At 43.9% G+C, this 26605-nt stretch overlaps 2 protein-coding genes across 3 annotated transcripts in view; both read left to right on the forward strand.

Moving 5' to 3' along the window:
* The window catches only part of ITK (IL2 inducible T cell kinase), a 34268-nt gene extending 10795 nt beyond the window's left edge, over positions 1-23473 (forward strand). The window contains exons 2-17 of the mRNA XM_074838689.1: positions 3719-3823; positions 6760-6841; positions 8256-8384; positions 9040-9080; positions 9883-10034; positions 10491-10556; positions 10728-10782; positions 13043-13122; positions 13772-13908; positions 14694-14768; positions 15467-15638; positions 16356-16572; positions 17288-17352; positions 17442-17560; positions 20201-20358; positions 20902-23473. Of these exons, the coding sequence (XP_074694790.1) occupies positions 3719-3823; positions 6760-6841; positions 8256-8384; positions 9040-9080; positions 9883-10034; positions 10491-10556; positions 10728-10782; positions 13043-13122; positions 13772-13908; positions 14694-14768; positions 15467-15638; positions 16356-16572; positions 17288-17352; positions 17442-17560; positions 20201-20358; positions 20902-20973 (1725 nt within the window). The 3' untranslated portion in view covers positions 20974-23473. The remainder of the gene's footprint in view (positions 1-3718; positions 3824-6759; positions 6842-8255; positions 8385-9039; positions 9081-9882; positions 10035-10490; positions 10557-10727; positions 10783-13042; positions 13123-13771; positions 13909-14693; positions 14769-15466; positions 15639-16355; positions 16573-17287; positions 17353-17441; positions 17561-20200; positions 20359-20901) is intronic.
* A 2567-nt stretch (positions 23474-26040) lies between these two features.
* CYFIP2 (cytoplasmic FMR1 interacting protein 2) overlaps positions 26041-26605 on the forward strand; it is a 56190-nt gene continuing 55625 nt past the window's right edge. For both annotated transcript variants that reach the window (XM_074838136.1, XM_074838140.1), the window contains exon 1: positions 26041-26264. The gene's annotated coding sequence lies outside the window, so the exon portion shown is untranslated. The remainder of the gene's footprint in view (positions 26265-26605) is intronic.

Consider the following 26605-nt stretch of genomic DNA (forward strand, 5'->3'; position numbering starts at 1 on the left):
AGGTGAACACAAACACCCAGTGATGTCAGGCAAGGAAAGCCCAGCTGCAGCATGGAGAGCCCTTCGTAGTGACCACTGCCAAGGAGTTTGGGGCCACATGAATCTTAATTGCTTGGTTTTCTCCTTGCCAGCACAAAAGAAACAAGATACAAGTTCTTACACAACTTTTGAACCAAGCTGGCTTTATGAAACATGGCATGCTGCCTTTCTGCCTGTCAGAAAATGCTGCCTGCTCTCCCCTCCGGTGCTCCTTGAGACAGGGCTCTGCCCACCCCTGCCTTGCTTCTCCCTAGCATTTGTCCTCCCTCCTTTCCCTCTGCTTCCAGCACTGGTGGCTGCCTTTTTTGCCAGGGCCCTTTGGTAAATACAGTTGTGTTCAGCAAAACCTTTAAGCATCCACGAAGGAACCTTCAGCCTAAATGCTTGATGAAGCACATTTAATGAATGGGCTTCACAAATATCAACAGCAAAGTGTTAGCCAGAAAGTAGCAAATTTCTCAGACTGCACAGCCCCATATCTTACAAGATCTTAGACATTCGCAAAGCCTGAGAGTGCAGAGCCACGGTCAGGAAGCGTGCTCACAGCGCAGACCTGTGTGCTTGCTGCCCTCTCGCCATGGTTCTGCATCCCCGCTCCTTCCCCTGCCCTAGACCATGAGCTGGTGAAAAGTGATTCATTTTGTTGGGTGGCCAAACTGCCATGGCATGGGGGAGTAATCGTGTTGGTAGTTAGTCTTAGCCCATGATAGATGCCAGGCAGCTCATTCCTTGAGCAAGCATGGTGAGATGCCCTCTTGTGATGCAGGGCAGGGCTGTGTCAATTGTCCCATAGTCAACTGTCCTAGTATCTAAGGCAAATAGAGATCATTGGGGTCAACTAGTTTATGCAGTAGACACAAACTAAAGGATTAATCAGTGAAAAAGCTGCTGGAGCTGTGTGGCAAGAGGAGGTGAAATACCAAAGATTAAGATGGTAACGCATTGGGCTTGTGATGCCCCTGGCTCTGTTCAGAGCTGTTAGCTCTCCTTCCCAGAATTGCCATATTGCAAATAACGGACCTGAAGAAATAAACCAGGACAGACTGATCTGCAGCACACTGTACTTCTCCTCATGGGACAGCAGCATGCTTTGGTTATCTTTACACACACATTACACAGTAAAACAACTGAAGTTTTTTTCTGACTGACCAGCTAAAACATCTACTTAATTATACTCTGGGCAGACTGAAAACAACAAATGGAGATCTGTCAGCATGTTTTGTCTTGCCCTTTCAGGAACAAGTCTCTGAGGTTTTTTGGAGACCATTTTAAGAGGCTTTTCCTCTTCTCTCCCTTCCAAATGACCCAGTTGCTTTTGTTGGATTAAAGTGCAGTCAAGCATCACAAAAGCAGAGATATGTTTAGTTTCCAGCCCGGTTTCTGGGTAATGCCTGGTTTGTGAGTGGTAATTCCAGTTATTTGTGCTGCTACAGGACTGTAATTGCTTTCTATCAACAAAGTCCCATCTGTTAAGGTCTGCTGGGCAATGCATTGGCTGGGAGATGCACCCTGATGTAGCACTGCAGCATGAGATTATGAGGAGCTTCCGTTGCTGAATTATGTGATTAAAAGGAGCACAGTAAGTGATGAGAGCTGCAGGACAACTGCACAAAGCTCCTTGAGAAGGCTGGACCCTGTCTTTCAGCAGAGTCTGGAAAGGTATCAACAAAAGCCAGTCTGCAGATAAGAGTAGAACATGTGACTGGCACAGCATCGCTTCCTAAAGCCCCAGAGGAGGAGTGCTTGTGGTTAAGCCCTGGGACTTCAAAGGAATAAGATGAAGGAGCATTCAATCCTAGCAAAATTTAAGGCTTTTATAGGAAATAAATGGCTTTGTGTCTCCTCAAAATGGTAGAAGTCCCAGGGGCAGAACAAATGATAGAGGAGTTTGTAGAGAAGAGACAGAGGAAGCCAACTCTGGAAGAAGAAATGAATATATAAGAATGAAAGAAAATAGATGGTGGAAATGGGGTGAAGTAAGGCCTTCTAAGGCTTGGCAATACTCTTGATAGTTAATTGGTATTTACATTTAGGGGTGTTTTACAGCCTTGGGTTTATTGATATTAAAAAAAATCTAACTCTACTCCATAGAGCTACATAGGCAGATGTTGTCTACAGGAGACAGTCCTGGCAGTAAATCCAGAGGCACTGGTTAAACTGCAGACAAATACAAATACAAAACCTAAATACACCAGCAAAGTCCAGCAAGAGCAAGGTGAGACCACACTGTAATAATTTTCCTCAAGTCCAAGTATGCAAAGGCAAAATAGCTAGTTGTGCAAGAATGAGGTTTGAGGAGCCTTGGGGCTTCTCTGTTTGAGGCTGTTTCACAGTACCCTGTGTCAAACTTCACCCCACCTCCAGTGGCATCAGCTGCTTCCCTGTTTTAGGCTGAATTTAATGATGAAAGGTCCCAATGGAGCAGCGATGAGGGTCAGCACAGCGGTGGGGATGGCCACTGCCAGTGGGGCAGAGCTGCAGGATCATGGTGACGTAGGGAGCAAGGGGCAAGAGAGAGATGGAGGGTGAGGGACACAAAGGGTTGGGTTGGGGGTCCGAGGGAGGGCGAGAAGGTTGCTGAAGTCTTGCTGTGTGTCTGAGTGATAACTCGTGGCAGGTACAATACAGTTGCTGAAGTTCATGGTCTCTCCTGTTGACAGTCGCCTGGGTTTGAAAAACAGAAGCTTTTGCAGTGTTTTTGGGGTACTTAAATCTCACCAATTTCCGTCACGTTGTCACAAAGCTGAGCTGGGAGACAGTTAGTGTTTAATCCCTACTGAAAATGAATCAAAACAGGAAACCAATTTGCCTCCGAAGAGCAAATGCATTTGTAGTGAATCCTTCAGACGCGTGCACCAGATACCAGGCCTTAGCTCAGCCCCCACCCGCCCGGTGCCGGTGTCCGCCTCGCCCCGCTCTTGCAGAAGCTGAGTACCAAGGGGCTACGGGGCAAGGAGTCAGTAGGAAATAGGGTACGCCGAGGTAGTTGGGATACTTGGATGTCTGTTCTTTTCTTACCCTTTCCTAACTGCCCGTACTGTTATCTAGCTATCTGGTATATGATGAATAATAACACAGCAGAGGCTGCCAGAAAAATAGTTTTGTCGGCAAGTTTTTGAGGATATTATTTATTTCAATATTTCTTGTTATTTTTTCTTAGCTAAAAACCTACACAGAACAAAAACAGAGAAATGTTTTGTTTCTTGGAAAACAGATGCAGTAAAAATGTTACATCTTAGATAAAATGTTTTGAAATTCTTGGTACGCAACCATTTTTTTAAATAAAATATTTACTGTTTTATAACTTTTCAGTATGAAACAGGAGTGTTGGTAAACCGCATGCTTCATGAAAATAGTTCTTTTTGGTTAAAAGAGCATTTAATTTCACTGGAAGGAAAAAAAAACACCTAAATTTCAACCAAAGTTTTTGACTGGTTCTCTAAGAATCCATGTGCTGAGTTGAAATATATGTACATGCAGATATGTAGGTGTATGTGCAGTCCATATAGAGGTGCCATATATGAGAATGATTCTTTATACTTTTAAATGTCTTACATAATCAGTTAATTTTCTTCTGCTCTATTAACATTAAATTTCCTGTGGACATGACAGTCTCGTCTAATTATCCACTTAATCCACAATCATTAGCATTAACCAAGTGCTTTTCTTGGTCTTTTAGAAGAAAAGGACTTTGAAGGGCTCTGTGGAACTTTCCAGGATCAGATGCGTGGAAATTGTGAAAAGTGACATCATCATTCCCTGTCAGTATAAATACCCTTTCCAGGTGAGTCTGTCTGTTGACCATACTGATAGAGATAGCATTTCATTTTGTATTTCAATAAAATTCTCCCTCACAGCGCAGTCATTAATAAACCCAACACCAGGGTGAATAACAACAAAGGAAGAAAAGCAGATCGAGGTTTGAAATGAACCGGGGAATCAGAGACCGAGTGTTATTACAGGATCCGTAAACTCTTACACTCTGTGGTTTTAAATTGGAAAGGATCATTAGATCTTCTAATCCTATCCCGTGTTTAACACAATATTCAGCTATTGCACTAACTCATGTTCAGAGAAAGCCCATCTTTCACATGGGAAATCCACCTAGGGTTTTGGCCTATTTACCTGTGTGGTGCTGAAACAAACCACATTCAGTGGCCTTTGCATCAGGAAGGGGTGAATGTGATGCATTAGGGATACGGCTCCAGACAGAAACAGAGAGGGTTTTTAGTGACGAGATGACTTAACAACCAAGAGGTGGACAGTGCTAGCTCTAGGATGAGGAACACATTGTCTAGTGTTAATTATTAATACATATGGGATACGTTTACATTGCCATGTAAACATATTTGCTCAGTTATTGCAACAAATTCCCAGTTTATGATGTTATTCCCTGTGCTGCCATTTATCAGGGTTCTATCATATCGATGACAGTATTTTTCTTAATAATTATGGTGTATGGATTTCAGTGAATACAGGGCCATCTCTGTTCACAGGTGGCTCTAAAAGAGGGAATTATCTGGACTGAGATTTGCAGATAAAAGCTAATGAATGTGACCCATGTACACAACAAATGTTTAAAAAGATAGATAACTTTACAGAAAGAAAAAAAACAACCATAAAGCAATTTTTTTTTTCCTTTCTTGTTATCTCAAAATCAGCATCAGTTTGGAGGCTTGGCTTGGTACTGTCATTCTGAAAAATCATGAAGAAGCTTGTAGAGTTTTCTCTAAATCTTCATTTGAACAGTAAAAGTACATATCCACCATGCTCTAGTCTGAGCCCTGGAAAATGTTACCTTGCAGAGATATGAGAAGGGAGAGGAAATAATTTCCCAAACTAGGTTGGGTCAGGAAGCCCTCCCTCCAGCTTGGGGTGGTACCCAGCCAGGATCATAAAAATTGTCCTGGAATATTACAAAATGTTGCTGTGTTGGTGCATAATGAACACTCAAGAAACCAGATGATCAAAGTGTTACAGCCCTGTTGATGGGCATTTGGGAGCAGCAGAAGATGCTGTCGTATGCTGCAAACGGCTTTTGATGAGCAGCCCGACAGAAGAACTCTTAACTGGGGCTGGGCAGGAGCTGCCTGGCTGGGGGAAAGCTTCATGGGGGAACCTCAGCTGCTCTTGACTTGAGTGAACATGGACTAGAGAAGGAACAAATGCTCAAAGCTGTCTGTTTTCAGTCTGAATTTTCAAATCTGTATCTCCGTATCTCCAATGCTTGTAGGAACAGCAAAATTAAGTGAAGGTAGTGGCCAGTACTGGTGGGCTGGTAACAGTGGAGCAGTCATGATGGACAGTGCTCCGCTGAGGTCGTGGTAATCGCTCCTGCTTGTAGTGCATCTGATTTTTGTCCCACAGTCAGTTTTGTGGTCTTTTGTAAAATGCTATTGTCTGGTTTTTTTAAAAAAATATCTCAGCTGCACGCAGCTGTAAATCTTCTGTGGAACCAGCAGTGGCTTTCTGGTTTTGTCTGGCTGATCTGGCATATAAGCCCCTTGCAGAGAGGCATGAAATGAGTGACTTTGTGCAGTTGTGCATGCTCGTGTCTATGTCTTTTGGAGATCTGCTTACTGCATATTTCAAAATCCGCTTTAGATTGTCAAAACATCATACAGACAAAACAATAATATCAACAGTCACTTTAAATAAGTGGGAGTTATTCCTTCCCTATTTCTAATTTTTGTAAAAGAGGTTATAATTTATCTCTCCATAGCCTGTAAAGCAACTGAGTCACACGGCTGTCTGTGTGTGCCTGCAAGGGCTTCAGCCAAGAGGTGGCAAATGTTTCCTGTTCTTTAAACAATAATCAAGATTGCCTCATCTACACCCCTGAAGAAACTTTAAAAAACAGCTGCTCTCTTGTAGAAACCTCTGTTTAAAGACAGTGGTCAAAGTTTTTCAAAGCATCAAAGAGACCAAGTCCCATTTGGAATTATATTGTTGAGATAAATATTGGAATAGAAATATAGATTATATGTTACATGAAATTTTAGGCCCAAATGTAGTCATCCAATTCAGTTTCTGAGTCATTTTGGTTCTTGTGATGATTTTACTCCCTGGTCTGAAACTTCACAAACATTCTGTATTTCTCTTCCTTCGTTTCTTCATCATTAAGACCAAGTTGATGAAAACAGCATCTTGATTGCTCATCGTTCATCTGCTCCAGCTTCTTATTTCCCCTCTATAATCCTACTGAAAGCTATTAAAAACTTTGAAGAATGATATAATCCAAATAATCTCCAGGCAGTTGCTTGATATTTACAGACACAAGAAAAGCTAAATTTCTCTCTTAGATCTTAAGTGAAGGTATCTTACAAGAAACTGCTAAGAGACAGATGCCATTTCCCCAGAGATGCTTTAGAAGGATAAACTGCAGTCAGCGAGTAACAGGCTGAATCCTCTGCAGATTGAAATTGCTATGTCTCCATTGATTTCACGGGCATTTCTTAACAGAATAAAATTGATCTAAAACATTGCTTGTCTAGAATTCTTTCTTGCTCAGGATGTCCACTCCATTTTAAATAATGAAAACTCAATTAGGTTAAGAGATGCTTCTGAACAGGCCCTGTTACTCCACTTCTCCACGTCATCATTTTGCTTGTAACTTGTTGGTATGAGGGCTGCTGCTTGCTTCCTTCAGTGACTCCATCATGTCCAGCATATCTGGGATTGCTTCTAATGGCTGCCTCCTTTCTTTACTCCCCTCTCCAGATCGTCCACGATAGTTACATACTCTACGTGTTTGCACCCAATCGTGAGAGCCGGCAGAGATGGGTCTTTACGCTGAAGGAAGGTAATAAAGCCCCTGTGCCCACCTAATCGTTGAAGTTACTTGTCCCAGACCAGTTTTCTCACAAGCTGTAATGCATAGAAAATGTGCAAGAGGAGTCACTGTCTTATATTTAAGCATGCAAAGTGGTAATGGGGAATGAGGTTATAAAATCAAATTGCTTGTAAATTTGGTGGGTGTGTTTTCAGCAGCAGGGGAAAATTTGGACATGGAATGCTTTATTTGCCTCTTTCTAGGATAAACTGTTAATACATTACTGTAATTTGAGGTTTTTTATTCAGGAAGAGATGAGGATTTTTCTATGGCTAATTTTTTTAAGAAATTCATCTTTTCTGTGTAGAAGATTTTTTTTTTCGGCTCTTATTAATAGACTTTTTGTTTAGAAGACAACCTTCTTAAAGAATCATGATTATTAAGAAACATTTTTGTGGGTAGCTTTCATTTCCTGTTCACCTCCTGAATTGTGCTGTGGTTCGCTGCAATGATTCTGAAGTGAAGAAACAATAACTAACCACTGCAGGCAGAAACAGGGCATAATACTTGACATAAGGAAGGTGTTACTTAGTTACATGAGAATTGCATCAGGCTTCCATCATAGCTTTTTTCTGATTTATAACACAAACTGCTGTATTGTTCACTCTGAAAACATTGTGCCTGATGGAGATATTACTAAATTCATGCCCTCACTCTTGCAGCCAGTTATTCCCCTTCTGGAGTGCGCCTGCTCCAAGTTTCTACTTTATCACCTCTTGTCATTCAACATTTTGAGACTGTCCCCTCCCTTCAACAATTTGAATAGTCTCTTGAAACAGGCCAGCAGAAATGTTTTGTTCTTTTTAGGAAAATTATTATTACAGATAGCCTAGCTTCAAAAAGAAGGACCTTGAATCACTCATGCAGACATTCAAGGCCGGTATTTACATGTGCAAAAAATGTTTAGTGCTGGTGAAGGCCAGCTTGTACAGTTTCTTCTGAACACCAAGCCAAAGCAGCAAGTGTCCATGTCCTACGTGTATACATACTGTAGAGCTGTAGTCTTTCACCAGAACCATCAGTATATGGCCTGCCAGATTTTCTTTCTCTTTATGAGACCTTCCTTCTGTGGTTTTGGTGTTTATCAGTTTAAAGAGAGAGTCCCTTTGGTAGGATTCTGTTCTCCCTCAGTAGAGAGGTATGGGCTCCATCGCCAGCACAAAGGCTATTCCTCCACATGAGTGGTGGCATTCACTGCTTTTGGGAGAAAAGAAAACATTAATGGAAAAGGCTGGTAATATTCACCAAAGTTTGGTTTGACAAGAATAAGAAGCTTCTTTAAGGTGCAGATTATTTCCATTCAGTTCTAGACGTCTTTCAGAGCTGATGTGAATGCAAATAAATTCATTTTCTCCCTCCTTTTTCTTCCCCTAACATTTTCCAGAAATCAGAAACAACAACAGCCTGGTTTCAAAGTGTCATCCAGATTTTTGGATAGATGGCAAGTGGAGATGCTGTGCTCAGACAGAGAAGATGGCACCTGGCTGCGTGGAGTATGACCCCACCAAAAACGGTATGGGATTTGTTAAGACCATCCTGACCTTGAAAATATTTATTGCTAGTAAAAGTAAAGAATCAAATCTGTCTCATACAGAACATCAAAAAAAATCATGTTACATTTCTATCAAGAGACTTGTTGCTGGCTCCTTGGGATATTCCTTATTCTGGCTTGTCTGTCACTGTACATGGCATTCTTTGTTTTGAATGAATATTTTCCTCTGTGTGATGTTTGGTGCTGTCTTTGGAATGAGATGGAGAACTAAGAACTCGCTCAGCTGTGGTCAGTCAATAAGCCATAATAAGAACTTTCTTGAGATATATGCATTCAACCCTATATGTCCTATTTTGGCCTAACTGTATTTCCTCTGTGGTTTCAATGGCCAAGTGTAATCTTTACTCTGTCTCCTGAAAAAGCGTATTTGATCATTCTTCACCCAAGACATTTTTACTTTGTATCTGGGTGATTCCTTAAGTACACCAGTTTCAGACCTATGCTGTGTGGCTGAGAGTCACTGTGTAGGTGCAGGCTGTTGGCATGTCTTACTCTAAAAGACCAAGGCTTGCTATTCACTGCTTTTGTATCATCTTTATTAATTCATTCCCTTGATAGTTTCTCCCCCGGTTTTGTCCAGATCTGCTTCAAATTAGTTTTCTTGATTTCATTTCAGCCTCAAAGAAGCCTCTTCCTCCCACTCCTGAAGATAACTGGGTGAGTGCAGTGAGGCACACTAAGCTGTCCTTAGTGTCCTGTGTATTTAACTAGCAGTGGTGAATATATCCTCATAAAAGTTCACCACAGTGAAGTGACCTAGAATATCACCTGTGATAACATTCCCTGGGCTTTTCTATTACCTTTTCCATGTTTTTTCATAAGCTATAAATCAGCAGCATCCCACTAGAGTTAGGTTCAGTCCTGTAAAGACAGCTTGGTTTCACAAATAGCTTTCTAATGGTGAGTGAAGCTTCAGCTGTATTTTTTTTCAATCTATAGAAAGGGAAACTGGGGAAGTAGGAGGATATGAGAAAAGCTGCTGTGAAGAGGAACAAAGAAATGATTTTCCAAACCCACTTGTGGATGAAACAAAATGTCATTGGCTAATTTAATAAGAAGGAAGAATCAGGGTGGTTGTTAGAGCTGGACGCCTTACCAGAGGCAGCAGGGCATTGGGACAGTCCCTCTAGGGAGGCCATGGAGATTTTATCACTGGAGGCTTTTAAGAGGAGTTTGGGAAACATCTGTGAATGATAGAACAGACAGAGGTCGTTCTGCCCTAAGAAGGAGTAGATAACTGTTTTCTATGTAACTAAAATTTTGATATGAAATTCACTGTTTGAAAGTGCTGAAAATTCTCATGTTGCCACCATACCCCACTAGACACCCTGGGGTGCTTTCCTAGCTTTGAGGCTTTTGAACCCACAAGACAGTGCTGCCAGAGAAACATCGGTTTAGAGAGCATGGCATGGGTTTTTCTGAATATGAATATGATGAGCCTTTTGCCTGATTTGTGCAGAAATTGTTGCTAGACCCAAAGGACGCCGTAGTCATGGCCATATATGACTATGAAGCCCAGAATCCGCAGGAGCTGACATTACAATATAATGAGGAATATTATGTGATTGACAGCTCTGAGGAACATTGGTGGCTGATTCAAGATAAGAATGGGTAAGTCTCTTTTCAACAGCCAATTTACAAATCCTTTGTAACTCCAGTTTGTTCTTCCATTAACATATAGTCTGGCCTCTAGTACAACTTTTGTGAAGCGTCCTCTGATATAGAGGAAAAGAGTGATGGAAGATTATTTATGGTAACTTTCTTCCCTTTGATGTTGCTTGTATTCAGGCAGATGAAGAAAAAGGATCTGAAAGTTAATTTAAAAAAAGATGAATAGCCCTTAGCTCAGGCTGATATGCGTGGTCATGCATGTGGGGAAAAAAATTCTGAATCTCTCCAAGTTTAGAGGTTCAATCAGGTGCTTCCTTCTCCAGTAACCCTACTAAATACGTAACAACCAGCATTTCTATCATGCAAAGAGTAGGCAAATCTTTCAGGGCTGGCTCCCACAGATGCAGAAAAAATCCTGTCTGTCTAGTGCACTCACGCTGTGTTGCATTTTAACAGGCATGAAGGCTACGTGCCAAGTAGCTACCTGGCGGAAAAATCACCTGAGAATCTGCAAATATATGAGTAAGTTGTGCCTATGTTTTTCTTGTGTCACTAAGTGCCCTGGGTTTGTTTTAGAAGCTACAAGCCTCAAATGTCCCTACCCCACACAATGTGTCATTGCTAGCACTGGGGACTCTCAATTCAGAGGCTTTTCAGGAGAAATGCTGACTTGGCATTTTTTGATGTTTTCAGATGGTACAATAAGAACATCAGCAGAAGCAAAGCAGAAACACTCCTCAAGGATGAGGTAAACCAGTGTTACGTGCGGGGTGGATGGGCAATAATAATTAATTAATGACAAATGAGGAGAAGCCTGAGAGGGCTGCTTTGTGTAAGAGAGAGCTCAGCCATGGGTTCCTGCTGTGTTGGTGTCCTTGGCGGCTCTTAGTGTGCGATGCAAGATAAAGGGCCACTAGCAACCCCCCCTTACCTCCACAGCAGCTGAGTGTGAGCAGAGCTGTGCCATCCTGCCTCTGCCTCAGTCAAACACATAATAACTGGGGCTGATGGAAAACACTATATCGACTGAAAACTGTGATTTTAGCTTATCCTTTCTGTCTCTGCAGGAGGCCTGCGGATGCCAGTATTGTAGTTCTCTGGAAATCTAACCAATCTTGTGCTGAAATATTTTGGGTGAAAGCCAAGAGTATGGGTTTGGGTGGTGGTTTTTTTTTTTAGTTTTGTCTCTGTGTGTGTATGAATGTGAGCATGCATCTTTAATTTTTCAGTTGAGACAGACTTTTCCAGTGAAGACTGTAGTGAAAATAAAAAGAATACACTTCTTGTTCAAATTTTCCACACAAACACAACCTTAGTTTTTAAATCAGCTCTTACATAAACAGGAGACCCAAATAAAGTGTTGTTTCTTAGAATGGTAGTGTTTTATGGAAATAAAAGCATTTTTGTACAGTTTTAAAAATTCTTTTAGTTCCTATAAACTCCTACGGGATGTGTCCACGCACAGTTTAGTGATCTTATTTTTCCTTTTGGTCCCTCCGACGCAACTCTTCTGTGTCATCTACCACCATGTGGCTGCAGAGCCTTCTGGTTCAAAACCTTGCAGCCCCCACAGCTCCCTCAAAAATGTGGCCAAGCTTGTGAGCAGTCTTTGGCCAGGCTTGCTGTCAAGTGAGATGGAAGGGCAAGAACAGTGCTTAAGGTAACTCAGGCAGGATACTGTCTCCAATACTGGCCTACCTGTGCAAGCAACCCCACTCTGCCAGGGAGATGAGTCCTAAAGCCCTCACTGTGCATGATATAGATGCTTCTACAGCAGCATCTGGAGACCCTTTTTAGAACTTCCCTGTGCTAATTATTGTATGGTGCACATATGGTAGGTGTTGTGCAGACACACATTGAAGAGACGACCCTGGAAGGTTTATAGCTCAGTGGCCTGGTCCTACCTGGGCGGAGCTGCACACTGAAAGTCAGCAGTTCCTACGCAGGGAAGGCAGTAGCAGTCTCAGCCTCTGGTTTCGCCTGGAGCTGAATCAGTCTGCTGGGAAGGTGGGAAGGAGGCTAAGGCAGCGTGCACTTGGTGGATTAGGGTTTGCACCAAGTGTTGTGGGTGGATAGTGGACATATAAAATGGAGGAAATCTACCATGTAAAGCAAAGGAGGGAATGAAATAATCAGGCACTTGGGATGCCAGATGAAAAGCATCTTTATCTACAAACAGAAGAAAAATGCGGTTTTTATTATCAATATATAGGTCAGCACATTATATCCAGACTGTGATGTTAAATCTTCTCATCTGCCATCTGATCCATTAGTGCCTGGCCCTGAAGGATCATGGCCTATGATACATTTTATCATGCAGATGAATAGAAAACAATTACAGTGAAAAATTAGAAAATAAAATTGTTCTGTGAGTGCCAGAGTGGAGGAAGCCTGCTTTTCTACGCATTTATGTTTAGCTACTGGATGACTGGGGTCAAGATTTTCCCATCTGTAGTTCGTTGGTAAATTATCTTTCATACAGTCCCATACGGAGTCTCTGGTGTTGAATAAATTGTAGTCTTGTTCTGTAGCTGCTCTCAATGGAGGGCATTCAAAGGGGTTTGCCTTTCCAACTGGTTGCCCATTTCATTGAACTTGTTAGAAATTGATATCACTAGTATTCTGTCAGGGTTGAAAGCAATCATTGGGTTCAGAATTTCTAGAGGAAAGGCTTGGAGGGACAGTGACACACAACTCATGTACCCACGCCCACACATACTCAGTACGAGCACATAAGTCTCATTTCCTCAGGAAACTGAGCTAAAAATACATAGCACCCAAGAGAGACCAGCTGGGTGTACCTGCACGCCTGGGGCAGCCATCAGAGCTGTGCATGGAACAGACCAAGCTCTGTCAGTTGGCTGATGGCTCTTTTTTTTCATATGTGTTTAGCACATCCTTGTGACTGACAACAGACAGGGCTTAAATGAGCAGAGCTTTGACCCCAGCTCACTTCTCTTTTTCCATTATGTCTCTAACCAGTTTTCTCTTCTTTGCTCCTGTTACAGGGTAGGGAAGGTGCCTTCATGGTGAGAGATTCGAGGCAGCCTGGCATGTACACAGTCTCTGTTTTCACCAAAGCATTAAGGTACAGCCGAGCTCAGCAGCTTTTTGCATCAATTACATCAATGAAATGGCTTCTATGAGAGTGTAATCTCTGTAGTTGTTTTGGCATTATAAAGAGAGAGCAGAAGGCTCATGAAAATCATAGAGGAAAACACTTCCAAAAAAGGCAGAAGAGTTAGCTGCCATTTGCAAAGTGTATTAAAGGCTCCAGTTCTCCCTGCGTCTAAATATATGCCTATAAATAGTCCCTTAGACATCACTGGGGTTGTAATTTTGATGAAATTGTCCCCCCAGCTGAAGCGTCACTAGGATCAACATGGACTACATGCTGGACTCATCAGAGGTGGGTAATACAAGACTAGTGAAAGGGTTTCAATGATGGGGCAGAAAGTTTTGTTTCAGAAAGAAGAGGCAGAGAAACCTAGTACTCAACCTGCTCATATCAGGAAACCTCAGCCTTTCTAGAGATGAGACCATCTATGAGTGAGAGGGAGAACATACAAGTATACAGCTTTTGTTACCAATTGCAGCTCACTCCTTGCTCCTCTCCCATTCTTTCTGCATAGGGAAGGCTCTACCCTTTGCTCGTTTGTTCCTCTTCATTTATAGCCCAAATTCCTGTCTTTTTTCTGCAACCTAGTTTTCATCAAAGAAAACATACTCTTTTTCAGCACGGATAACAATCCTGTTATAAAGCATTATCACATCAATGAGACAACTGACTTTCCCAAGCGATATTACTTGGCAGAAAAGCATGTGTTTGATTGCATCCCTGAACTTATCAACTATCACCAGCACAATGCAGCAGGTGAGTGAAGGCTGATGCTGACCAGGGGAAGCTACTGGTTTACCATGCTGACAGATGACTGTTTTGAATGAAGGAAGGTTCCCAAGCCCTCTGTCCTTACAATGAAATGTTAAATGACATCACCTTTTCTTCCACTTACCCTGGCACTTGGATGGCAGGAAAATTACTATCTCAGACCAGCTTCCAGAAATACATCTTCATTCTGGCTGTCCTTCTAAGGCTCACTATGACCAACACAGATGTCGTGATGACATACTATAGAGAGCTCTTTCATTCCTGGGAGCCCATGGGGGTGCGTCACCACTGCCAGACCAAGCTACCTGTTTGAATGACGCTGCAGGGCCTTCTTGCCCAGGAGGTGATATATCCCTGGGCCTTGATTTGACATAAAGTTAGGGACATGGCCAGGATCCATAGCCAGACATGGAAGTCACCAAAGACTCCCATTCCTACAGTCCAGGAATACCAAGGGAAACCCTGGGCTTCAAAAATACCCTACAAATAAAAGGTATCATTTATAATTTCATCCAAGTTAATAGAGACTGACAGCTCACATTTGCTGACTGAGTAAAAACAAGAAATAAGTTGAAACTGGTCAGAATTGGCTTCCTTCTAGCAGGCAGGAAATCACAATCTGAATAGAGGTTCAGCTGCCCTCAAGTGGAGCTAAGAACTCAGTACAATAAATCTGCTTCCAGTATCCAGCCTGCCTTCTGAGGTAGTGACAGCCACACATTCCATGACTGTGACAATAACTAGAACCCACGTTTTCCTCTGTTATTCAGGTCTTGTCACTCGTTTGCGGTATGCAGTCTCTTCTTGGAGAAAAAAGGCCCCAATCACTGCAGGGCTGAGCTACGGTATGGTACTCTCATGACTATATGGGAATCACACTGCTCACTGGTTAGCTGGATGATCCTGAATATCCCCATGGATATTGATGAATATTCATGTGACTATCACCAGAATAAACAGCTTTCTTCAGATCTTTACACTGCACTATTCTCTAGATTATTATCTTTGTCATTACCATTGATAACTGAATGAACTGATCGTGCAGTGCCTTGAGGGAGGTGATGAGAACCCCAGGGTCTCAGTGAAGTCAACATTAAATACTGAAATGAATGCTGAACCAGGATGATGGGAGTAGGAGCATAGCATAACTTGATGAAATCTGAGTCCCTCCTGAAAGATGCCTCCATCTGTGTATTGTTGTCTACAGAATTTTGCTGGTATCATCTTTACTGTAACTCTTGGAGACATCAAAAAAACTCAAAACCATGTTGTGCTCAGTAGTACACATATCTATGGTAGAAACAATCCTCCCTGAAGAACTGGATAGACAAGACAAATGAGGAAAGAAAGGGAATGTTGTTCCTACTCTTGAACATGACCTGCAGCATGGACTAGTCAAACGAGCTACCAAAGGTCACATAGACAATTTAAGGGAGAGCCAGAAAGTCTCATTTTGAGTCATGTTTCAATGTTTAAGCCACAAAAACTTTTTGTTTGACATTTTACTGCTAGATCATTACTCTTTCTCCCTTACAATCAACAGGAAAATTGGTCATTAACCCCTCTGAGCTCACCCGTGTACAGGAAATTGGCAGTGGTCAGTTTGGTGTGGTCTACCTTGGCTACTTGCTGGAGAAGACAAAAGTAGCCATAAAGACCATTCGTGAAGGAGCAATGTCTGAAGAGGATTTCATTGAGGAAGCTAAAGTCTTGATGTAAGTAGTAGATTGACCAAGAAAATCAGACCCTGTAGGATTCATAATACTGAACCAAAGTGTTGTGATAATGTTCAGGAATATGAATGGGGAATCTAAACCTGGGTTATATACCATGTATCTAAATAGTATGTAGAGAGACCAGTGAGCTCTGGTGGTTACAAAGGATGGCAATTCAAAGTGTAGGTGAATTACTGTGCTTCTATTAATATCCAGAACGGTCTTCCAGATCTCCGCTGTTCTGGAAGGCAGGCTTAATTGCTGGTGTGTTTTGGAGAGCAAAGTGGCTCTTGTCAAAAATAATTAGATGGAGAAATCTCTTAAAATTTGAGGGAAGTTTTACGGAAAAACCTGGCCTGAAAAATTTTTTACTTTGCACAGCTGAAAATATTTCTCTTTGGTTTTATTGACTTTGAATTTTTTACATTTCCCTCCCTTCAAAATAGACAGAAGTGGATTTTATTTTAGTTTAATTGGATGGTTTTCCATGCAGAAGAGTCTTTTGGTGACCATTACCATTAAAATGGGATGATACTTAGTGCTACTTGACATTAGACTTGGTCTACACATTTTCTTCTTTTTGCTTTCATAGTTTGCCTTTGCAGAGAGAGGTGAAGCAGGGTGACATAGGCAATCATGTATAACACACCTGCTGTAAGGACAGAAGGCACTGAGCCTGTTTCAGCCTCTTTTCCACCTTCCCTCCCTATCCCACAGGAAGCTGTCTCACCCCAAGCTAGTCCAGCTTTATGGCGTGTGCTTTGAGAACACTCCCATATGCCTGGTGTTTGAGTTCATGGAGAATGGCTGCTTGTCCGACTATCTCAGGAGCCAGCGGGGCAGTTTTTCAAAGGAAACCCTGCTGGGGATGTGCCAAGATGTGTGCGAAGGAATGGCTTATCTGGAACAAAACTCTGTCATCCACAGAGACCTGGTGTGTTGGTCCCACATAGACTTTTTCTGTGCTGCAGCTGGGCGTTTCCCTGTGCTTTCTCCCTTCTTAATTTCAGCTTTCATACTCCTCCTGCCTATTTGTTGACAGGGGATCCAGTATCTCCCCTCAGTGCAGAAGCAGCATCAATACTTTAGGGAAAAAAACATCCCCTGGAGTGCTGATTAATCTATTTCCCTTGATTGTGTTTGGGAGAGAAGAAAAGAGGACATAACGTTTGTCTCTTTTTCTGAGTGGACTCTTTTGCTCCCCAAGAGCCCAGCTCCCACAGTTCCTGAATACTGACTTCATGTCTAAAATCAGTGAAGATGCCAAAAAAGACCTGTTCTAACATATGCATTGCTGATAAAATACTTTCAATTATGTGGTGTTCAATCAAGCTGCATCAGTCAGTGCTACTGTTTTGTTAGGGGAGCAAGGACTGTGAGTAGCTGTGGATATTTTAGGGTCTTTCTCTGCCCTTTCTGGGCAACAAGGGCCTGCAAGTCAGACTAATGGTTGAACAGCTTTCTTGGCAACAGGAACATGCTGGCTGTACAATGTACAGAAAGCACAAGGACCTCGAGTTTTTGCCCTCTTTGTATGGTTTGGTGTTGCTTTGATTCTCCTTTTTTTAAGCACTATCTGCTCTGCAACTGAGTGGCTGTGATAGTCTTTCAGCTCTGACCTTCTGCCTCTGCATCTTCTTTTCTTGCAGGCCGCTAGGAACTGCCTGGTGGGGGAATCCCACGTGGTCAAAGTGTCTGACTTCGGGATGTCGAGGTAATGCTGCTGAGGCTGTGCACACTCCCTGTGGGGCTGTCATGGGTTGGGGGGACTGCTCAGCACACTCCCTTCTTTTGCTTTTGCAGGATTGTCCTTGACGATCAGTATACCAGCTCCACAGGTACCAAGTTTCCAGTCAAGTGGTCTGCTCCAGAGGTTTTCTCCTACAGCAACTATAGCACCAAATCTGACGTTTGGTCATTTGGTAAGAACCTCTTGTCAGAATGGAAAAAAGTCAACAAACACCAGCTCACAAAACCTAGGGGCTCACTCCTAAAGTAAACTCTCCTAAACACTACACCCTCTGGGCTCCAAGGGTGTTTTGCCTGAATAATGGCTTAGGAAAGCAAGCCTAAATCATTTAGGTGAAAGAAGGGAAGAATAGTAAACTACCTACATACTTTGGAACACTGCAAATACTGCCAATTTACCATATTATACCTGTACAATGCTATATAATACCAAATAATGAACACCATTTCATGCTGATATAGTAGGATTGTCCAAGAAAGGGTTGGAGAGTCACTGACAAGATTATATAAGGAAAGGAAAGACATTTAGGTACTCCATCTCTGCACGTCAGTCCTGGGCACTGATGCTTCACTCAAACCCTCTGCCTTTCCAAGTTTGCTCTGCTGACGCCATTTGCTTTATGCCAATCTGAAAATATTATTTCACTGCTCACATTTGCTCACCTCATTTCCTGCTCCCCAGTGCATTGTTTTATGATTTGCATCTGTTCTCTGGACTCCCTTCTGGACCCTCATAGATAAGAAAACTGTTGTATATTTTTTTCCCCAAAGTCATCGGCGCTAGAGATAACAAAGGCTATCCCCTGGCCTGTCGATCTGGCACACTAATGTATCTGGCTCATCTCCAGCTAGCATGCAAATCACAGTACTGCAGAATGAATCGGTGCAGTGTGCTGTGCACAGCACACAGTCAATGGGGTGCCACTCAGCTCTGTGCCCAGCAGTAAATAATGCAGGATTATAACCTTTGCTAGTCTGTGCTTGTGGATTCTGTGCTTCTGCTTTACTGTCTTCTGCTGTGGTTGGAGTTGTGCATTCCTGTGGTGGGTTATGAGCAGCACAGTGGGAGCTGGATGCTCAGACCCACACAACTGCTTTCGCAAACCCAACCTGGAGATGCTTCCTATCCCCACCATTCCTATTTCCGTGTCCCCTGGCACATGGAGGAGGCTGTCAGCACTCACCGCATAGTAACAAGGGACAATATTTACCAGTGGAGCTCTCTCTGACACCTGCATATGGGGAGAGATGCTACTTTGGTAAGAATGTTCTGCTTCACAACTTGGAAACTGGCCTGTACACTGAGATCCAGATGCTTCCAAACAGAGGCCTCAGTTTGATTTACAGTCAAGCCAAGCCTGGTGAAGTTGGCTCACTCCAGTTTCAGGGCTGAATGAAATACCGGTGAGCTTTGTTTGCATTGGTCAGTCCTTCTTTGTGAAATGTGCACACAGCAGTGTTGTACATCTGTCAGACTTGCTATCTCCCATCCAGTGGGGTTTGCATAAGAGGATTCCTCTGTCATGTCATGGTCTCATGACTGTGGGAAGCTTTCTGCTCCGCTACTCTGTAGCCCATTCATCTCTTCTGCCAGGCCTGAAATCCTGCTGTGCCCAGGAGAACAAAATGAGTGTGAGAAATTCCCAGTGCAGGCATCTGTACGCTGGGGGAGTACAACTGCTTTGCTTATTTTTCAGTAAAGCCAATATCATTGGTGAGAAGCTGCAATCTCTATGCATCTTCCTATTTGAAGAATTCAAAGCTGGAAAGCAGGCATTATTTAGCAAAGTTGACTGTGGAGTTACACAACTTTATTTCAGATCAATCTATCTGTCTGTCTCCATTTTCTAATACAATGTGAACACAGTTTACCAAGTTAGTCATATTGGATGATCAAAGAAATTAAACCTAAGAAAACAAACACAGATGCCTTCTATTCACTTCATCTGCAGAGTCTCTCTGATCTGCTGGCCAACCGCAATGTATTCCACAGTCTTTTTGTCTTTGCCTGTCTCTCTTCCACCACACTAGAGAAGCACAAGTTTCTGTACTGCTCTAAACAGTAATCATAGGAAAACATTTGACTGTTTAAGAAAAGAGGAAAAATGTGCCGCAATCTTCTGAAATTCCACTGTCATTGCATGTGAATTCATCCCAGTGAATCACACCACCTGGGACATTTTGCAGGCAAGGAGATCCCAGTACTGAGGCTAAGCTGACTAACAAGAATGGAGCTGTTCATATTGCTTTCTTGCTCCTGAGTCTCACCAAAATACAAGCAGATTCTGGTGCAGGACACACTGCAGGCAGGAACACCAGTGACATGCCTGTTGTATGTGATTAACTGGAAGCAAAAATAGAGAAACTGAATCAGTGACAAAAAGCGAGTTTTCTTTCCCAGATTGCACATCTGGATGGAGTACGTGCACAAGCATTCCCTCTTCTTCACAGTTTGGGAGAAGACATACAACACAGCTCTGCTTTCTGACATGTAACACACTTAGACTTCATCTGACTCATGGGGAAAGACATCTCTGTCATGCTAGACTATCATGAAGTAGGATGCAGAGAAGTCAAACGTGCAGTGACTAAACCAGTCCTTCCACACAGTGCAGTGCCCAGCAGAGATCCTAGCTGGCATCCTCAAACTGTACAGATGTGTTAAGGCCTGATTTTTCAGATGTGTACTGAGAATCTGAGTGAAAATGCTTTTCCAAGTAACAGAGCAATGTTGAGAACAGGTGGAAGGTGGCTGTGGGCCTGCTGAGGATTTTATTTGCTTCTTTTTTATTTTTCTCATTTGTTTGCTTTAGGAGTGCTGATGTGGGAGGTCTTCAGTGAAGGCAAAATCCCCTACGAGAATCGCACCAATGGCGAAGTGGTGGAAGAAATCAATGCAGGATTTCGGCTTTACAAACCCAAGCTGGCCTCCAAGGCGATTTATGAGGTCATGAGCCACTGCTGGAGGATGGTTAGTATCGTAATGGGAGAGCACTAGTTCCCGAAGACAAGAGCTCTCTTCCCCTTGGCTTTTAGGAAGAGAGAGAGGAATACCCTTTACATGCTAACACAAGATAAAATCCTGGAAGCGAAACACTGTAGCTTTCATCTGTGCTAGCAAGCAAACTCTAGGCTCTTTGCCTTTTATTTAAGCTGCTGTTTCTATAGTGTGTTGACTTCACTGAGAAGCCTACGTAGTGCACCTAACTGAAGTTAATTCAACAGTTTGCTTCCTAAGAAAGCTGCGGATCTGTGGGGCTGAGTTTTAAGAGTAATGGTAAAAATGACAGTCAACCTGTTAAAAGGTACTTAGTGTACAGTAGGCAAAATTCACTGCTAGTAGAAAAGAAACCTTGTACAGAAGGAAGTTCATTCTTCCGTTGGCATTTTCTCTATAACAATAGATTGTATTTTTGTTAATACTCAGTTTCTTCACAAGGTTTTCCTTCCTAACCATGCCATTCCTCTCAAGCTAACATTAATGTTCTCCCTCTTTCTTCTCTCCCCTGCTCAGAGGAAAGATGACAGGCCATCCTTTTCTGTTCTGCTGTATCAGCTGAGTGAAATCTCTGAGTTTGATCTGTAATCATGGCACCGGCTGCTAAGTGAAGCTAAGAGAGTCCTGAGAGGGCAGATGGCTGGATTTTCCCCACACAAAGCATTAACAGGAATCCTCTCACCATAGACACTTGCCATATGCCCGGGGAGAAGGAGAGGGCAGAGGCTGGTACTTCCAGACAAGATACCCCCAGGTCTTCCAGAGCCTAGACAAGTCACAGGCTTTGGTTTGGCCAAGAATGTGATTTGCATCTTACAAGCAGAAGCAGCAACTGAGCAGAGTCCTGAACCACACAATCCAGCAAGTGTATTTCTCCTGAAGATACAGCCTCAAAACTAAGAGATCTGACATTGCTATTCCAGTTCTGTGAACTCCCAAATGAAGGTCTTCCCTGGGGAAAAAAATGCTGTCTTTAACTGAGGAGGAATGTTTAGACATTTCCATGGCTCTCTAATTCAGAGTGGGCTGGACCTGAAAGCTCTGAACAGGAATAAGCCTGGGACACACAGGAACAGGCTGGATTTAGTGACTGCATTTCTGATGCTGATATTTCAAGGTGGATTCGTTCTCCCTCTGCATGATTTTCTCTGAAACTGTGGCATAACAGAAACAGGATTCTGGTACCTGATAAACTGAAGAGGTGCCTGCGTATGCACGCGAGTTTGTAAGGACGGAAGAGACAAAGCTACGTGTCGCAGAGTCTTGAAATTCTCTTTTGCATTGTATAGTGAGTGGGAAAATGGGACTCTGATGCAAACGGAGACATTCTTGAAGGGAGGAAGTCAAAGCTGAAAGTCTGTATTGTTTTTTTCTTCAGTCTTTCTACATGATAAGATAAATACATGATCTGCATCCAATTTTTTTGCAAAGAGTATGGAGGACTGAGCAGTGCAGAGTGCTATGTGTTTCCAGTCCAGGACAAGGCAGGATCCCAGGATCTGGTTATCTGTGAAAGGTACAGGAACCTACTCCTGAACTGGTGTGTTTGGAAGGAAGGAGCCTGAGGGCTCAGAAGAACCACGAGGAGAAAACATGCAGAGCGTGTGCTCAGTGCAGCAGTGATAATGAGAAGAGTTTTCTCATACTTCAAAGAGTAACTGAATCATCACAAGACTTTTCCATCTCTTCTGTGAACAAAGGGACCAATCAAAAAAAAGTCCTATATGAATGGACTGCCTGGGTACTTACTCCATGAGGAGGTCCACACTATGTGGTGACAGCAGAAGAAGGTATAAACAATATCCATCTCATGGTATTTCAATTAAAATCTATATTTTCAGCGCAAGACAGACACTGTTTTGATGTAACTGACCTCAAAACCAAAAGTGTTGGTGTTGGTGTCCTGCAGAATTTGTAAATAAGATCAGGACTTTCTGCTAAGCATTAACAATAACTAGAGAAGTCAAGAGGACTCACAGATGATATGTACAGTACGTATTTTTGATGCTTCTCTGTTTGGGCAGGTGAGAATGTGAGTAAACCTTACGTGACAGCAGTTTACGAAAACTGTGAAGTGCAAACTTCCAGCAGCAATCTCTCCTGTCATTACAGAAGTCAGGTTCAAATATGTTTGCCAACAGAAATGGAACAAGGAAATAATGTCATCCCATGATCTACATATCCTGCATCAAACTATTTCTTCATAGAGGGAGGCTTAATGTTTGGTATTCTTCAGATCCATGGTGCTAGGGCAGCTTTTAGGAGCCAGAATATTTTTTCAGGTATACGAACATGGCAAGGCATTAGTTCCTGCTTTATACATCTTCCCACTTTGCTTTGATTCCACAATATTTTATTTGGCTTACTCCTACAAATATCATGCAGAACAACTCTGCCAGGCAAGGAGAATCCTAATATTCAAACTGGAGGTTGTCAATCCTGAATGCAGGATCACAGTGCTACCTTCGAATCGGGATTGCTGCCAAAATCTCTCAGTAGTCTGAGCCACTATGTGGAATATGAGCATCTATAAACAGATTTTGAATTTTTGCCTACAGTGAATTTAAGCTAAATTCCTCTTTGTCCCTCTCACCCTTTAGTCTGGGTTAGCCTGTTGTCACATTCTGGTGATGCTAAATTTGGCATTTAGCCAGTGAAGTTTTCCGTAGCCCTAACCATGTTAAACTGCACATCTACAGCTAAATTTGAGGACAGCTGGCCATAACCCTATTTTCTCCCTCTCTTCATTGCACTTAGACAATCTGTACAGCCACAGGATACTCTGAAACAATTCCTCCCTGAGCACAGACACTCTGTGGCAGGGGCATCTGCAGGCTCACAAAGTTAGGCTTCTTGCTGCCCCCTCCATCCTTGGAGGAACCAGGGGTCTGTCGAGCTTGAGGAGGTTGCTATTAAGTAGCAGCAATATTGCTCCGCTAGGTAATGTTTCTGAGATTATATTTATATTTGGGTAAGTGTAATATTTATTAGCTAGAGAGTGTTGCACAAAGTAATATTGTTCACTTTTCTTTGGCAGTATATGTATGTGATATGTATTTTTACAAACAATAAAATTGATGAGTCCCAACTGTGGCTTTCACTATATGTTACCAAAAATTCAAAAACCATCCTCATGCACTTATAATCATACAGCTTGCTGTTCTTCCAAATCCTCCCCACCAAGAAGGAAACATGCTTCTTCTGGCTTTCTGAAATATCTCTGCTCCCCAGAACTATGGCTATGTTCTGGGGTTAGATTATGTGCTGGGTTTATGGGGGTAGAAAGTATTCAGAATGTCTACAAATTGTGTAATTTACTGTATGGACACAATGATTTTTAGGTCTAAACATCCCTTGTGGTGGCTTTAAATTCTCTGAATCTTCATAAAATAGGGGTAGTAATATTTGAGTGCTCCCAAAGGGTGTTTCCCCACAATTATTTACAGGGGACTTCACAAATCTGAAAAGGCCAGTGTCATACTGCGATAACTGCATGGTATTAATTGATATTAATACACTGTAACACACAGTGTATTATGGTATGGTCTTCTCACAGCAGTTTTAAGGCCTGTGCCCTTCATTTGGCTTAACTAGGTACGTTCCCCACAATGTAGAGGTGAGAATATCAGCTGTCTTCTGCCACAGAATGAATAACCCTTCTCTGAATACCCCTTCCCTGTCTCCTTGGAAAGTATTTGTAATGTGCTGAGTGTTTAGACCGTTCCCCCTTTGCCAGTTTGACCCTCTCTGCTTGGCTGTATTTCAGAGAGGTGAGAGGATGTGCTTGTCCCTGCCTTTGCCACCTGGTTACCGGAGGTGGTGGGTGCACGGCTCTGCCTACGTCACACATTTGGCCGGAGCTGAGGCCCGGAGCACTGTCCCAGCGTGTCCCCAACCTGCTGCTGAGACGGCCAGGTGCTGGCACAGCCAGGCTGGCATCCCAGCTAGGAAAAGGCAGTCAAGCAGTAACCTCATCTAGAAAGAGCAGCTGATGCTCCTCAGTGGAGACCAGTGGCTGAAGTGAGTGCAGCAGCATTAGCCATGAAAAACTCTTTCCTGGGCATGTGCTGGTCACCCCAGGGAAACAGGGGTTGTTGGTACCTGTTCCAGTGGATAATTACCTTAAAATCAGGCCTGAAAAAATCCAGAATTTCCTGAAACATTTTTTAATGAACATGTTTCTCTCTGATGTTTGGCTTTGTCCTCTCTGAATGCTGCGCTTGTCAGCACGGCAGGGTTCAGGTGAATGGCTCTGCTAAATCTCACTTGGCAACCACTTCAAATTGGTGTGTATTCTTCTGTTCAGCTCACCCCGCCATGATGTTATCTCTCCCCCCCCACATAACCCGCTGATGCACACACTCCTGCATCTGTAGCTGCATGGGGCCTGCCCCTCACTGCCATTCTTCCCAGCCTGCAGAGAAGCTCGTTTTATTATTCTACCATCTAAGACAACACAGAGAAGAAAATTACAACAATACCATAACAGTCATGGAATTCCCATCACCCTGAGCCTGGCTGATCATGGGAGCAGATTAAACTGCGCAAAAATACTCCACAGCAGTTTTTACTGCCACAGTTTTCTTGAACTGACCTTGTTTCACCCACGGCCTCAGAGCAATATTAGCCGTTAAATCTTTTGGATCTGCAGTAACAGTGCTCACTTACTGAATTTTTCTGACAAGTAATAAATAGTAAAAAGAAGAATGATGGCTACAAAATGTTCCAGTCAAAGGTGAGATAGAAGAAATGCTATGAAGGGGAAGAAGAGTCTACTCCCAGAGATGCTATTAACAGATTTTCTCAGGTGTGGTCCTGTCCATTAAAACAAAGATAATTCCTCAGACTGCCTTGCTGCTTTTGTAGGCTGATGCTCAGGAAAGGGACACTGCCAGGGCCAACAAGGAAATATAGCTAGACCTGTATCTAGACTTTCAACAGTTCTTGGGTATCCACCACCGTCTTTCAACAAACAGACAGCCGCATCAGAAGCTGGGAGGGCTGCAGAAAAATGAATGAAGGCCCCGTACAGGGTTTCTATCCATCACCATGAGGCTATGTTCCTCTGAAAGCTGTAAGAGGTCCAGTTTGGATTTCACAGGAGATCTAAAGAGCTGTATTGGAGCTTTAAAAAGAAGCATGAGCAGAAGGACTGGAAACGTCCCTGAAGAAATATGCCAGATGCCAAAAATGCCAAAAAGATCTTTTGGATGCGGTGCTGACTCAGAAGAGGCTTGGAGCTCTGAGGAAAGGCATTGCCTTCTGGTTTTGGTCTCTAACACGCTCAGCGATCCAAGGCTTTACATGTATTAAGAGGGCTTGCGTTAAAATGGCAGGTAAAACCCAAGGAGCGTACAGGTCCTCTGAGGGGAAGAGAGGCTGAACACCCGAGACCCTGCAGCCTCAGCAGCAGGGAGATGGGGATCCCCAGCCGGCTCCTGCCTTCTCAGGGACCCAAACGTTCTCACCCAGCTTCAGGCCTCCGGGGGGCTGCGGCAGCCGCCCCCGGCCCTGTCCCCTCCGTGCACCGGGGGGGCTGGTGGCCTTTCCCCTGCCCGCGGGGGGGCCCATGGGCACCGCTCTGCCGCCACCCCAACCTTCCCCCGGCGGAGCGGCCGCGGCAGGAGGGCCCCACCGGGGGGGGAGGGGGGGGGATGCGGCCCCCGGCCCCGCAGCGCATCGCCCGCGCTGCCCGGGGGAGGAGCCGCCCGCGCCGCTCCAGCCCCTTCCCGCGGCGGGGACCGGGGCTCCCCCCGCCGCCGTGCGGAGGGGCCGGCGGAGAGCCGCGGAAGTGCACTTGCTGCAGCCATTTCCTGCTCTTTGTGCGGGCGGCGCGGAGCATCCCGCGGCGCGGAGCATCGCACCCCGCGGAGCGCCAGGTGAGCGGGGCGGGGGGGGGCGCGGGGGAGGCGCGGGGGATGCGCGGCTTCACCCTCTCCCTTCCACCCACCCTCCCTCCCTCTCCCGGGGCTGCGCCCGCCGCCGCCGAGCCCGGTGTCCCCCGGGCGGGCTGAGCGGGGCCTGGGGAGGGGGCAGCGGCGGGGCAGGTGCCGCCGCCCCGGGGCAGAGGGAGGGCGGGAGGCCCGGCCGGGCCGGGATGGGATGTGCGGGGATGTATCCCACAATGCCTAGAGCTACCTGCGGCGTTCAGCCTCCCCGCGGCCGCTGCAAAGCGCCGGGGGAAAAAAAAATAGCGCAAATCCCCCTCTCTTCCCTAAAC

The sequence above is a fragment of the Strix aluco genome, chromosome 13, assembly GCF_031877795.1.
Source record: "Strix aluco isolate bStrAlu1 chromosome 13, bStrAlu1.hap1, whole genome shotgun sequence".
Taxonomy (NCBI): domain Eukaryota; kingdom Metazoa; phylum Chordata; class Aves; order Strigiformes; family Strigidae; genus Strix; species Strix aluco.